Here is a 14,311-nt window from a genome sequence, read left to right on the forward strand (position 1 = left end):
GGAGTGCTGGTGTGGCCATGTCCCTGCTCAGCCGCCCAGCCGGCACCGGGATTGGCATCCAGCTCACCCGCCTTCTCCCAGTGGGGCTGGTGGCCATTGTCTGGCTGTTTCCAAGTGACCAAGTGACTGTCCCCTTCCCCCTCCCACTTCTCTGGCACTGGGCCTTCCCCCAGCCTGGCCCCTGCTCTGCAATACCCAGATTTAGGGCCGGAGTCACCGAGCTCTGTGTAGGTTCAAGCCGGGATGTGGCCCCAGAGAAGGGTGGGTGAGCAGGGAGTGGGATGCAGGAGCCCCACAGAGTGGGGACTGCTCTGCCTCAGCTGCTGGGGTGCTCAGTGAGCTGAGGCTAACACCCCATGGCCTAGGGGAGCAGGAATGGGAGGGGTAGGGGTGGGTGACCCCAAACACAGCTCTGGAGCACGGTGAGGACAGCATGGATTGTCCCCATTCTTGCAGGCAGCCAGGCACCATCCTGCACCCCTTGGGGCTGGGATGGGCAGAGGATGCTGGTGTGGGCATAGGGGCTGGAGGGGCCACAGGCAGGGGCAGCTCCAACATCCCCCTTGGCTTCCATTGGGACCAGCTGCCCTGTGTCCTGCAGCACTGGCAGTGTCCTCCCTACCCCTCCTGGAGGCCCTGTGGAGGATCCTGCATCCCTTCGGCCATGCCCACTGCCAGAATAAATAGAAAGTGTTTGCTGGCTTGGCAGCTCCTCCACAAAAGCCGTATTGAACCATTATTCCCTGCGCCGGCTGCGAGCACTAAAAGTGGCGCCTCGCGTTCTGCCATCTAATGACCCTTTGCAGGCTCCTACAGATGTTTTCTATGACTTACAGCTCCTTTTCCAACAGCCCTGTCCACAAAAACAAGAGGGGCCACTTTAATTCCAATTAAATACCTCCAGCTAAGCAAACAGTGTGCAGCAGGGTCTGGGTACAGCGCGGCCGCCAGGCCCAGCCCACCGAGTCACTGAGTCTAGACTCCAGATGTGATTTCACCAACCTCCAGTGTTCTGTGGAAAAGGACTTTGGCTCTGCTGTGGGGTGCAGGACCCTACCCTGAATCAGGACCCCACTCCCCAGCCTGGTGTGTTCCTTGGTGTGAGGTTGGCACTGCATCCTGGGAAGCTCTGCATCCTCCCTGGCTTTGGGTGGTAGCAGCTGCATCCATGCAGCCTCCAGAGGCCCCAAGAGGGCAGGAGCAGGCTGGAGGGGTGCACAGGGTAACCCCCTGTGCCAGCATCACCCTCCTGCCTCCCTGCTGCCCTGCAGAGCTCCGAGCAGCTCCTGCCTGCTGTAGGTGTGGTGGAAGCACGGCCAGGAGCTTTCCCAGGGCTGCAGGGAGCGGAAGGCCTGGGGAGGGGAGAGCAGGGTCACCCCTCACCCTGCCTGGCTGATAAGCCGGGGCCGGCCAGGAGGAAGGAAGTGTGCTGGGCCCTGCAAGGAGCCGCCAGTGGAGCCGGCACTTCAGCGCTCCCCGGTTCACTCTCCTGCTGCACCTGGGCCTGTGGCACCTCCGGTCCCGGCAGGGCCGAGGCCACACGGCTCCACTGTGTCTGGAGCGCTGCTGGGCCACTTTCCCCTCTCCACAGGGTCCCTCCGGCTCGGTGGGGGCTGCGGAAACATGGATGTGCGGACTCCAGCAGGAAACCTTCGTCCACTTAACTGCGCACAGCTAGGGCAGGGGCCAAAGCTGCCTCTTCTGCTGCCAGCAGATGTAGGGTTTGGGATGGTCCTCACCCACCCACTCACCCATGGCACCCACAGCAGTGGCCTGTTGGCCAGAGGAGCTCATGCCCCTTGTGCCAAGCTCCCACCAGGAATTGCAGTGGGGTGGGATAGGCTGAGCGGGGGTGCCCATGCCACGCAAGGGGAGGGTGGTTTCATGTTTTCACGTCTGGGGAGCGCTGGTACCTATGATTAGGGGTGATATACCAGGGCTGCTTTTCTCTAAAGCCCTGTGGAGCCTCTCCACCACAGCAGGGGTGCAGCTGGGCGGTGATGGGTGCTGCGGTTGTACCTCATGCTCTGCTACTCAGGGTGGGGGATGCTTTGCTGTGATGGTGGGTGCTGGTGGTGAGAGCTGGGGTCCTGTGTGATGATGGGTACTGGCAGTGGCGCCTGGCCGGCGGCTGCGAGGAGGGAGAGGAAGCAGCCCAAGGCAGCCCCAGCCCCGGCCGGCCGGCGAGGAGGGGCAGGAAGCTGGAATAAATCCCAGGAAGGGCTGCCTGGCTCCAGCTGGTCTGGGCTGCAGCGGATGGAAGCTGGGAACGGGAAGGGAGAAGGCGGGAGGGGAATGCGCAGGGGCTTTCTCAGGCCTCGGCCCCGCTCCAGCTGTGCCGGCGGCCCCGGCACATCTGCAACCCTGGCTCTGCACTGTCATGCGGACATGGGGGGGTGGAGGCTCTGCGTAGCCTCAGGGGTGACCTGCGGATGGCACCGGGAGAGGGGATCTGGATGGAGCCCAATCCCAGTCACGGCAGGAGCAACCCAAGTTTGGGGTCCTGGGGGCCCAGCCTGACCTGCGGTGTCCGTGCTGCCTTCCAGGCCTGCGTGCCGGAGCGCGGGGCTGGGTGCTGCCGGTTCTGGGGTGCCGGTTGTACCCCGTTTCCCCCATCACGGCAGCACAGGCAGTCCCGCGGCCCCTCGGCGGCCTGGCGCGGCCGTGCCCTGTGTGGTCCCGGCGGGGCGGGGGCGGCTGGGGGCTTTGATGTGCTCGGCTGCCGGGCAACCCCTGCTCAGCGCAAAGCAGCCGCCCCCCGGCTGCCCCCCCGGCCGGGCTGAGCCCCGCCAGCACCATATGGCCGAGGCTGCTGTTACCGCGCCGCGCGCCCCGTTCCCAGAATTGAGATGGAAATGAAGCTCTGTGTTCTGCCGGACAACGCTGCTGCGCCGGCCGGCACGCCGTGCCAGGCCGGGACCCCGCGGCCAGCTGTGGCCAAGGCAGTGTCCCGGTGCCACACGGGCAGCCCCGAGCCCAGCGCCTCATCCCCAGCACCCCAGCATGCAGAGGGATGGGGTGAGGGTGTCCTGTTCTCGGGGGCATCTCACGGGCTGGGGCAAACGGAGCGGCTGCGCCGAGGCGGCCGTGCCACGTGTGTGCCACGACAGCCACCGCGGCCACGGAATCCGTCCACAGCCCCACACGGCTTGGGGTGGCCGGTGGCAGGGCCGCGGGGTCCGGCTCGTCCTGGCATTGTTGGCGGCGCAGCTGGCGGTGGCGGCGGCCGGCCGGCGGCCCTGAAAGACATTCCTGTGCACAATGTCCCCGGCCTCCCGCCGCGGCCCGGCCACTGCCGCCAGATGGGGGCTAATTAGCAGCTTTGAGAGCCGCGGTGGGAACCGGGCAGCACCGGGCCCTCCGCCGAGCCCTGAATGGAGGGGGCGACCCCAGCGCCGTGCCCACCCTGGGAACCGCCACCGCACCAGGCTGGGGGACACAGGGAGGAGGGACAGAGGGAGGGACAGGGGGATCCAGCTCCCCCCAGCCAGGCTGGCAGGGTTGGAGTTCATGCATGCTCTCCAGGATTGCTGCCCTCCCCAGAAGAGGAAGAAGAGGGGGAGACCTTCAGCTCCCTGAATGCCTGGGGACGTGCAGCCGGGTCTGGCCCTCCACAGCCCAACAAACCCATAAAGGGCTGGGAGAGCTGTGCTGGCACTTGGGTACACGTGTTGGTGTGCAAGGCGGGGTGTATGTGTGCATGAGCGTGCGTGTGTGTGTGCACACGTGTGTTTGTGTACCCGTGTGTGCTTCCATCCGCGTGTGCCTCTGTTGCGTGCGTGTATTTGTGGTTGTGTTTGGTCCCCACAGGTCCGTGTACACACGTCAATCCTGTGCACATATCTGGGGATGTCCCGCACACATCTGTGCGTGCAAGCACGCGTGTGTCCATGCCCTCGTGTGTGCACACGCACTCCCACCCTGCGCGTCTCCGTGTGTACACACACCCGGGAGTGTCCGAGGCTGCAGCATTGTCTGCCTCCCTCCCTTCCCACACCATTTCGTGCTGCTCGGGGTGTGCCGGGTCTCGCTCGGAGGCTCTCCCTGGGCGCTGCCTGCCCTCCCCGCAGGTGCGGGGTAATTAGCAGTAACGCTAATTACAGCCCGGACCAGAAACCCTTCGGGGCAAGGACCGGCTGCCTCGCACAGTGGCGGGACCTCCACCGGTTTCCCCCGCGGCAGGACCGTGCTCGCAGCCCACTCCCCGCGCCGCCCCCCGCACCCAGCGCTCGACCCCTCTGCCCGTCCCTCGGGTGGACCCGAACGTGGCGACCGCCGCCCCGGCAGCCACCCCCGAGCAGCTCTGCGGAGGTTTGAGCTCCGGGAGAGGGGCGGAACGGGGAACTCCGAACTTGGGGCGGGGGGCGCGGAGCACCTTGTGAGGATGCCAGTGTGCCTGTGCCACCGTGGGGCCCCGGTGCCCCCGCGCCCCTGTGAGGGTGCAGATGTCCCCAGGGGTCCCTGTGCCTCTTGTAACGTCCCGGTGCCTCCGTATCCACGTGAGGATGCTGGTGTCCCCGTGGGGGTCGCGATGTCTCCGTGGGGGTCCCGATGCCCCCCGTAGGGGCTGCAGGTGTGTGTCCCCCGCCCCGCCCCCGTCGCCATGGGCACCGCCCGCCAGGCGCCGCGCTGACAGCGCGCGGGGTTTTATGAATGGGTGACGTCACGACCCTGGCGTCTCACGGTCTGAGCCTCCGCGGTGCGGGGGGGCCGCGGGCAGTGCGGGGGGGCCCGAGCGCCCGGAGGGGCACCGGGGACCAGGAGGGGGCAGGGCCGAGCGGGGCTGCGGGGAGCCCGACACCGAGAGCCCGCGGGGCAAGCACCCGCTTTAACTGCGGGGCAGGGTGGGCACTCCACACCGCCGGTGTCCCTGCGGCGCAGCCCAAGCCTGTCACGGCTCTCTCCCCGCCATTGCCCCTTTAAGACGCTGCCCTCCGGGGCGCATGAATGGAGTGGGCGGGGCTGTGCCCGTCATTGTGCGCTCCTATTGGCCGAGGATTCCCCGAGGCCCCGCCCACCCAGCGGCGGTGCTCTATAAATTCCGCGGCTGGGCGCGGGCTCCTTGTCCGCCCGCAGCGTCTCCGTCCTGCCCGCGGCGCTCGCAGCCCCTCGCCATGAAGGTCGCCGCCGTCGCTTCTTCGCCGCTTCCCGCGGGTGCCGGTGGTCCGCTGAAGGCGGTGCGGCCCGGGGAGGCCGCCCGCTGCGGGCCGGGCCCAGGGGTGTCCCCGGTGGCGGCGGAGCAGGCGGCCGCCGCGCTGCTGTACGATATGAAGGGGTGCTACTCGCGGCTACGGGCGCTGGTGCCGACCCTGCCGCGGCACCGGCGGGTCTCCAAGGTGGAGCTGCTGCAGCACGTTATCGACTACATATGGGACCTGCAGCTGGAGCTGCAGTGCGGCCCCCCGCACCCCGCCGCCGCCGGGGACTCCCCCGAGGTGAGTGCGGACCCCACGGCACCGGCTCAGACCCGCGCTCCTGACGGGCAGCACCGGCGTTCTTTGGAATCTCCTTCCCCTGATCTGCATCGCGCCCTCTCCTTCCCGGGGATGTCCCTTCTTCCTGTCTCCTTTCCATCGCTGCCCTCCGGCACCCTCCTGGCAAGCATTAACCGACCGCTTCGTGTCCCTTTCCCGCAGGCTCCGTGCATTCCCGCTGCCGATCGGATCCTCTGCCGCTGAGACCGCTCTGGAGCCACCACGGACATCATCCCCGGGATCCCGGTCCCACCACGGACATCGTCCCCGGGACCCCGTCCCTGAGCACCGCGGCTCACCTGCATCCCTGGCTCCCTGGAGGGGCTGCCCTGGGGGTCCCCCCGCAGTCTGGGCAGGGGGTGCTGTGGGCCGGATCCTTCCTTCTCAGATTGCTGAGAGCATTCCCCGTATTGTATATTACAATGATGCTGGAGAATATTGTTCTACAATAGCTGGAGTTTTGTTATTAAACAAGTCCCGATGACCACACGTGCGTTTTCTTCTGCCCCTCACACCCCCTGCCCTGGGTTTTGGGTGTGTTTACTCACGGGGATATGTTCCCCATCAAACGGTGGGCAACTTGGGGCTGGGTGGGTGTGCTGGGGGATACAGGGTCCCTGTGGTGGTGCTTGGGAAGGGGTTTCTCACAGGCTGGTCCCAATTCCCCATGTCCCGGCATTACCCTCAGAGAGCCTTTCCCAATGGTTCCAGAGGGGTTTCACTCCCTCTAACTCCCTGGGATCAGACGGTGATCCCAGGTGTTGAGGTTCAGACAGAGTGGGGTGTTGAGGGTCAGACAGAGGAGGAAAGATTGTTTGCACCCTGTCTTCTGTGGTGGGATAATGCTGCAGCAGTGGGATGCATCTTCCCCTGATCAGGCACCTTGATGGGGTGAGGACACACAGGGGTTTGTGGGGTTCTGTGCCCAGATGGGAGTGTGGTTTCCCCATCTCCCTGGACAGGGGTGTGTTCGAAGCCTGGAATTCCCTTCACTCCCCCTCCCAGCTGGGCCACCTGCACCCAGCAGCCTTCCTGAGGCTCCCACAATTATTGCTCTGTCAGGACTGGGGGGTTACATGGTGGTGATGCAGGGATTAATCCCTTTACAGGGGACAGCAGTTACAAGTCCTGTGGTGCTTATCTCTGTGGCCCCGCCCCTGTGGTTCCTGCTCTTCCTGGTGCACCCCCCTGCCTGTGGGGATAGAACCTCTTGGGACAAGGAAATTGCATCAGGGGTTGTGCAACCCCGAGGGCTGGGGGTGCCCCGGGCAGCTGCCCTGACCTGAGCTTCCCTGTGACTCACAAATACCCCAAGGACCTCCCCGGCTCCTGCTCCAGATCTGTTCAGACCTTCATACGGGCCTGCCAGAGGACAATTGGGGTGCCTGGAGAGGTTCTTGTTGCTCTAGTGGGACCTTTTAGGCCCCCCCCCCACCCCCCCGCCCCAGGGTCCTGCAGCCGAGGGATTTGGGGCTGGAAGGGTTGGCCAGTCCTGGGCACAGGGGTGTGTATGTGTGAGGCTCTGCACCCCTTTGTGTGTGATTGTGTGTTCTCAGGCACGGTCACAGCTGCCGGTGTGTCACTCGTGCTTTCCCAGCCCGGCAGATCCCCTGCCTTCGAGGGGACAGGTGCCTTGGGGACATGGGGACACTGCCTCGCCTGTCCACCCCTGTCCTGGCAGTGACAAAGCAGCAGGGGTCACGTAGCGGGGCCGGGGGCTCTGTTTCTCTGTGGCTGAACTTGTCCATCGTTGGATGGGTCCCCTCCATCACCCCCAGCTCCTCTTTATCGTCCCCGCTGGTGTCTCCTCCACCGCCCGCCTTCCTCCCAGTCCCGGAGCACGGGGCGGTGGGTCCCTCTCCCGGTGCCCGCTCGCACTGCACGGCCCCGCCGGCCTCCTGGAGTAGCCCGAAAGGTCTCAGGACAGGGAGAACCGGGACTGGGGGCTCTGCTCGGCCCGGGGGCTGTGCGGGAGGAGCTGGGGCTCTTCCCGTGCCGTGTTCCCGGGTGCCGACCTTAGCTGTTCATTGCCGCCTGATGTGGCCGCTCCCGCTGGAGCGGTGGGAGAGGAGCTCCCTGTGTGTCCATGTGTGTCCCCATGTCCCTGCCTGACCCTGCCCGAGCCCTGTGTGCCCCACGACCGAGCCCAGCCTGCAGCCCTGGCCATCATCCCCTCTTTATGTGGGGTGGGCACCACCGGGTACCCGGCACAGGAGAGCTGGGAAGGGGCTGATGGCACCAGCCCAGGCTTGGGGCAGGGCTGAGCCGCCTGCACGTGTCGGGATGCCGGATGCGGCAGCACCAGGATGCACCGGAGAGCCCCAGGGAGCGCCCAGCCCGCGGGCACCTGCGCCCCAACCGGTCCCTCGGTGTTTTCGTGGGACCTGATTCATCCCGGAAGGGATTAGGGACGGGGGAAATGGGTGACGTTGTGGTCTGACCAGGACCCGGGATGGACACTGGCGTCAGAGCTGGTCCCTGCTGTTCACTGCCACGTACAGTCCCAGGGACACGGAGGAGCCGGGACCCATGGCAGGATCTGCGGCCCCTGCGGTGGGGGGCACCGCACCCCCCTGTCACGGTGAGTCTGGTGCAGGGCAGAGGCACCCTGGGATAGAGGGGCTGTGCTGGGCATGGGGCTGGGGGTCAGGGTCACTCTGGGTCACTGCTGGGGGCTCTGGCCACCACTGCAGCCATGGCTGGTGGCACTGGGTGTCCCAGGCCAGTGGGCAGCTGCTTTCAGGGCCTCCATAAGGTACATTATGTGCGGCTGTGGTCCTTCTGATGAGGTTGCCTGTGGGCTCTGTGTGCCCCTGCGGTGCTGAGATTAGGCCCTGGCCCTCCTACAGATACCTCTGGGTCTGCCCGGCTGGATCCAGGAGGGCACCCGTTATCCATAGCCCATGGCACTGGAGGGGCTCACCCTGGCACAGTCCCACTGATGGTGGGTTTGGTAGTGCAGGTGGCTCCTTCCCCACATGGGGTTTTTTGGAGGGGATTGCACAGTTCTGCTCTCACTCTGAATGTCCCAGCCTTTCCATTACCTCCTTGGGGGCTGCCTCTGTACCCCGGACACCCCGATCCCCACTGAAATTTAGGTAATCCTGCACAGGCTTCCCAGAGCCCTTCCCAAAGTGGGTACAGCAGCTGCTCCCTTGTGTGAATGGGTTTGAGCCCTGGTTGCCCTGGTGCAGGCCCCCCTTCCCAGGACCAGCTCTTTGTGTCTCCCTCTCCTCCATTGCTCCCAGGCAGGGCACAGCTGAAGCTCTCCAGGGACCTTGGCCCCGCCAGGTGTGTCCCCACACGCTGGTGCTGTGCCCCTGTGGGGAGCCCGAGCTGGTGTCCCTGGCTCGTGTGTACCCCCATGGTGGGGGGCTCCAGGGGTGGCGTGGGAGCCTGAATTCCCCCCACTCCCACGATGGGCATGAGTGCAGAACAACGGGGATCCAGCTTCCCCTTTCAGTCACACGTTGGGCAAGGCTGGGCTTTCGGTGGCCAGAGCACTGTGGTGTCCCCATGTGTGCTGATGTCACCGGGGCTCCCTGTCCCCGATATAAGTCCTGGCTGTGCTGGTGGGTCTCTACACCAGCTGTGTGTCCCCCAGACATGTTCTCTGCTCCAGCCTCCAGGGCCCAGGACCAGCCTCAAGGTATTGTATGGCTCTGCCTCCTGCTCCTGCTGCCCATCTGTGTCTCTGCCACCATCACCAGCCCTGGCACCAGTCCTGGCATCAAGGCCTGGCTGACCCAGAGGACACTGGAATTTGGTGAGTCTGTGCTCCTGAGTAGGCAGAGCTGGGTGGGACCAGTGGGGGATGGTGCCCAGACTGCTGAGGAATGAGGAATGCAGGGGAATGAGGGGCATCAGTGGGCACCCCAGGAATGATGCCAAGTCTGCTGGAAATGGGGGATGGAAGAACCATCCTGGACCTGGCTGCTCACTCTCCTGACACCCAAGGTACCCCAGCCCCTTCCTTGGTGTCAGCCCAAATTCCCACTTTGCCCCAGGCCGGCGCTTTGGGCTGGAGCTGCTCCAGTCGATGCTGCAGAAGGAGCATGAGCTGAACCTGACAGGTTCCTACAACACCCCGCTCCTGGGAACTCTCACCTACGCTGTGCCACGGTAAGAGCCACCTCTGGGGTCCCTGTCACTGTCCCCATCCCTGTCTGCGCCACAGCCACAAGCACAACTTGCCTGTGTTGTGCAGGATCCACATCCATGAACTGCAGATGAATGAATCCACACTGGACTTTGCCGAGGACGTGGGGGTGAGGCTGGTGGTGCAGCGCGCCCAAATCCAGCTCAGCGCCGACTGGGCAGCCCAGCTGGGCGCCGTGTGAGTGCTCACGGGGACAGGGACAGGACTCAGGGTGGCTCAATGTCACCGCTGTCCCTGTGCTCACCCACTCTGTCCCCAGCCAGGACAGCGGCTCTGTGGAGCTCCGCATGCAGGACCTGGCCGTGGCAGCGGTGTTGGGGGTGAGTGAGGATGGCAGCGGCCACCCCACGGTTTGGAGCGCCGGCTGTGACAGCCACAGCACTGACCTGCAGATGGAGTTTCACCGTGGATACAGGTGATGCCAAACTCCCCTGCTCTGTCCTGTCCCTGGCATGCAAGTTCTACTGGTGTCCCAGTCAGGGTGGTGGGCTGGGAGAGGCTGGGTGGGTGCCATGAGGTGATCTGAGCACCCCACTCTGCCTTACAGCTGGCTCTACAACCTGCTGGCACCTCTGCTCCAGAGAACCCTGCGGCAGCAGCTGAACAAGCAGGTGGGTGCACCCCCTGTGCCGTGGGGGTGTTGGTGCCCCTGCCTCCCCCAGCGCAGTGAGATGCTTGGACACCCTCCTCCCTGGGCTCGCTGACACCCTGCTCTGTTTCCAGCTCTGCCTCGTGCTCCACAGGGGCGTTGACAGGCTAGACACTGTCCTGAAGCGCATGAAAGGTGGGTGAGGGACTCCAGGACTGGGGACAGGCAGGGTGGTCCTGGGGGGCTGTGGACAGCAGTGATTCCCAGCAGGGTCTGCAGGACCCCACTGTGGGACCAGATCCTGACAGCCAGGCTGTGGGAGGGGGCAGGTGGTCTGACTCCTCCTGACCACCCCATGTCCCTGCAGTGTCCACCCAGCTGGACACCTTTGCTGCCCTCGACCTCTCCCTGCTGGGACCGCCAGCCTTCACAGACGAGTATGGGGACATTGCCCTCAAGGTAATGTCATGATGTCATCCTGGGCATCCCTGGGCCAGATTTGGGAACAGGGGAGCCTGGCTGATCCTCACATCCATCTGTGTGCTTGTGCAGGGAGAGATCTTCAGGGTGGGCACGTACCAGCAGAGACCCTCAGCACTGCCTGTAGTGCTGCCTGTGGCATTACCCATGGCACTGCCCGTGGCTTTGCCCACGCCCCCGCCCAAGACATCGCCCATGGCACACGAGCCCATGCTGCTGCTGGCTGTCACCGAGTTTGTCGCCAACTCAGCTGCCTTCACATACTTCACGGCCGGGGCCCTGCGCAGGAACATCTCCAGTGACATGGTAGGGATGGCTGGAGAGCAGAGCTGTCCCCATGGGGTGCCACTGGGGTGTCCCCATGCCCACCCCTGCTCAGCCCCAGCACCCTGATCCCTCCCTGCCTTCCAGCTCCCTCGGCGGTTCCCGCTCCAGCTGAGCACCAAGAGCATGGAGGTCTTCTCCCCTCAGGTGAGTGGGATGGGACACAGGGAGAAGGGGCACAGGTAGGACATGGAGTACGACAGGATGCAGCTGGGATGGGACATGGGATACAAGATGGGATTGCAGGAGCGACAGAATGGGATGCTAGAGGGTGAGATATAGGAAATGATGCTGGAAGGATGGGACAGGGGATGGGGCATAGGAGGGATGGGATGCAGGAGGGAAAGGTTGCAGGTGGGATGGCACATGGGGTGACACAGAGGTCAAATGGGGTGTACGAGGGACAGGACAGGCAATGGGGTGCAGTGGAAATGGGATGTGTTGCAGGCAGTATGGGATGCAGACAGAATGGGACACCACAGGACAAGGACACGGGCAGGGCAGTGATGGGCATATGGGACCTGGGCAATAGTGGGGACCTGATGGGGGCATGGCCAGCATGGCTCTGTGTCACCCCTGCCCTGTCCCTCCTAGCTGCAGGAGCGCTATCCAAACCAGCCCATGGAGCTGCACCTCTGGGCCCGCCGGCAGCCCCTGCTCTCCTGCCATCCTGACGCCTTGCACGGGACCCTCTTCAGCTCTGCCGAGGCCTTTGTGGTGCTGCCCAATGCCACCCGTGTCCCTGCCTTTCTGCTGAACATTGTGAGTGGCTCCTGCTGCCACGGCTTGCGGAGCCAGGGTACCCCAAAGGGCTTGGCTGGTGCTGGTGTGCCTGTGCTCCTGGCTGGGGCCCTGCTGGGGGATACTGGGGGATGCTGGGGCCAGCTGGGTGATGCTGGGTTGCAGGCACTGCCCTTCTCTCTCCAACATCTCTTCTTGCTGCAGGATGCCAACGTGACGGGGAAGCCGACAATCACCAGGAACAGACTCGGGGGCACTGTGAGACTGACAGGGTTAGTGCCTGACCCTCAGCTGGGTCTGAGCTCCCCTAGGACATACCTGAAGAGCTCTCCTATTCCCCACTTCTGTCCATTTGCCTCCCTGAGTCCTGTATTGCCTGCTCAGAGCCTGTCATGCCCCCAGTTCACATCTGTGCCAGCTGCCCTGGCAGTAGGTCCTCAGCTGGACTCGTTCTGCTTGGGGTCCTGGTCCCACCATGGAGCTCAGCCTGTCCCTATCCTGGGACAGGACAGTTCCCACCCCTGTGCCTGGCTCTGACCCTGATCTTGTCCTCCAGGCTCCGTGTAACACAAGTGGCATCAAACGTGGGCCCCGTGGAGGTGAGTGGCTGTGCCAGGGAAGACAAGGGGAGCTTTGGGTTCCACATCACCTTGGGAGCAGGGTCTGGGGGGAATCTGGGGTGCTGTGGACCCCATGCATGGCAGGTCTGGCAGGGGGCTGAGCCCTGCCTGCAGCATGGACCCCCCTGTCTGTGCTGGGCTCAAACCTGCCTGTCCCACAGGTGAAGCGTTTGGAGACCCTGCTGAAATTTGGCCTGTGGCTTTTTGGGGTTCCCCGGGCAAACAGTAAGTGCTGTCCCCGTCCTGTCCCCATCCTCCTACAGCTGCACCAGGGCCGTCCGCTGCTATGACTTTGTCTCCCCACAGAGTGGCTCCAGGCTGGCATCCCCCTGCCCCTCCCGCATGGCCTCAGCCTGCTCAGACCCCGGCTCTCTTTGCAGCAGGTGGGTGCCACCACTGTCCTCTTACCCCAGGGTCCCCCGTGGTCCCCATATCCCCCTCTCACCCTGACTCCCTACAGGGCTTCGTGCTCATCGCCACGGACCTGCAGTACGAGCCGTGAGACCACCTGCCTCGTGGGAACCCGAGTTCACGGGGGTCACGCCACTCGCGTCCCCATCACCGTCCCGTTACCATCGTGGCCCCTTGGCTGGCAAAGCGCCCAACCGCAGGCCCCCCATCCTGGGCAGGGATTAAAGCGGGAGCGCAGCTCAGCCCTGTGTGCTGGGGGGTGTTTCGGGGAGCCCCCTCAGCCGCGTCTCCCACGCAGGGTCCCACTCCCGACACCACGACGGGACATCGCTGTGTCCTCTGCTGCAAGGGTCTCTGGCTGTGCCGTGGTGGGTCCGGGGCTCCGGGCTGCTGGGGTCGGGGCTAGTGGCCCTCGGGGACCGGGGTTTCCCCAATCCTCGCGGCTGTGTTGGTCGTGGGGGTCCCTGTGCTCCCGCTCCCCGCAGCAGCTCCGCGGCAGCTTCTCCCGCTGCCCACGGGATGGTGCTCGTGTCCGCGGGCTCCCGCCGCGTCCCGCCAGCCCACGGAGCCCGGCCAGCCCGTGGAGCCCCGGCCAGCCCACGGAGCCCCGCCAGCCCACGGAGCCCCGCCAGCCCACGGAGCCCCGCCAGCCCACGGAGCCCGGCCAGCCCACGGAGCCCCGCCAGCCCACGGAGCCCCGGCCAGCCCACGGAGCCCCGCCAGCCCACGGAGCCCCGCCAGCCCACGGAGCCCGGCCAGCCCACGGAGCCCCGCCAGCCCACGGAGCCCCGCCAGCCCACGGAGCCCCGCCAGCCCACGGAGCCCCGGCCGCTGCCCCCCGGCTCCGGGGGTCCCCCGGAAAGAACAGGGATGGGGGGGTCTGGGGAAGGCTGAGCTGGGCGCGTCCTGCCCTGGGAGGGATGTGGGGTGGCTCGGTGTTCCCCATGTTTGTAATATCCCAAAAAAGCCCTAGTGTTTGTGTGGTCCAAGCCATGCTGGGATGGGCCCTGCACAAAGGGGACGTGCTCTTCTGAAGTGTAGCCCCGGGAATGCGGGGGCCTGTGGGTTTCAGTGAGGCTATGAGTCCCCTACCCTCCTCCTCCCTACGTGATTATGGGTGCTGAGCCCTTGTCCCCAAAACCAGCACCCCCAGCCCTGAGCTCTTCTGTCCCCATCACCCCTTAGTGCCACCCCACTCCACCACCATCCCTCTGGACCACAGCAAACTGCCCTAGCAGCACCCCAACCCTTCCCTGGGCAAGGACAGAACCTCATCTCCCTCCCTCCCTCCCTCCCTCCCTCCCTCCCTCCCTCCCTCCCTCCCTCCCTCCCTCCCTCCCTCCCTCCCTCCCTCCCTCCCTCCCTCCCTCCCTCCCTCCCTCCCTCCCTCCCTCCCTCCCTCCCTCCCTCCCTCCCTCCCTCCCTCCCTCCCTCCCTCCCTCCAATGGAAGCCAACTCCTTTGGGTCCAAAGTTGCTCCCAATGATTGCAAAGACCACAGCACCACCAGCAGC

At 65.1% G+C, this 14,311-nt stretch overlaps 2 protein-coding genes across 2 annotated transcripts; both read left to right on the plus strand.

The window, feature by feature from the left end:
- Positions 1-5,049: 5,049 nt before the first annotated feature.
- On the plus strand, positions 5,050-5,961 carry ID1 (inhibitor of DNA binding 1). The gene is made up of 2 exons (XM_086853143.1): positions 5,050-5,435; positions 5,637-5,961. The coding sequence occupies exons 1-2, from the start codon at positions 5,115-5,117 to the stop codon at positions 5,676-5,678; spliced, it is 363 nt and encodes a 120-aa protein (XP_086709269.1). The 5' UTR covers positions 5,050-5,114; the 3' UTR covers positions 5,679-5,961.
- A 1,803-nt stretch (positions 5,962-7,764) lies between these two features.
- Positions 7,765-13,180, plus strand: LOC111938286 (bactericidal permeability-increasing protein-like). Its single transcript, XM_023939952.2, has 16 exons — positions 7,765-7,897; positions 9,079-9,240; positions 9,482-9,596; positions 9,682-9,810; positions 9,893-10,048; positions 10,181-10,244; positions 10,357-10,417; positions 10,590-10,681; positions 10,775-11,008; positions 11,114-11,173; positions 11,621-11,788; positions 11,972-12,039; positions 12,324-12,366; positions 12,549-12,612; positions 12,694-12,770; positions 12,848-13,180. Exons 1-16 carry the CDS (start codon positions 7,765-7,767, stop codon positions 12,887-12,889), a joined length of 1,668 nt encoding a protein of 555 aa, XP_023795720.2. The 3' UTR covers positions 12,890-13,180.
- Positions 13,181-14,311: the final 1,131 nt, after the last annotated feature.

This window comes from Cyanistes caeruleus, chromosome 16 (genome assembly GCF_971803275.1).
Source record: "Cyanistes caeruleus chromosome 16, bCyaCae1.hap1.1, whole genome shotgun sequence".
NCBI classification, from domain to species: domain Eukaryota; kingdom Metazoa; phylum Chordata; class Aves; order Passeriformes; family Paridae; genus Cyanistes; species Cyanistes caeruleus.

Excerpts from the sequence above, each read along its gene's own strand:
- LOC111938286 (XM_023939952.2), top strand. The coding sequence starts at position 7,765 with ATGCGGCAGCACCAGGATGCACCGGAGAGCCCCAGGGAGCGCCCAGCC. Across the intron at positions 9,241-9,481 it reads CCAGAGGACACTGGAATTTG|GCCGGCGCTTTGGGCTGGAG; the intron begins GTGAGTCTGTGC and ends ACTTTGCCCCAG. Across the intron at positions 9,597-9,681 it reads CTCACCTACGCTGTGCCACG|GATCCACATCCATGAACTGC; the intron begins GTAAGAGCCACC and ends TGTGTTGTGCAG.
- ID1 (XM_086853143.1), top strand. The coding sequence starts at position 5,115 with ATGAAGGTCGCCGCCGTCGCTTCTTCGCCGCTTCCCGCGGGTGCCGGT. Across the intron at positions 5,436-5,636 it reads CCGCCGGGGACTCCCCCGAG|GCTCCGTGCATTCCCGCTGC; the intron begins GTGAGTGCGGAC and ends CCTTTCCCGCAG.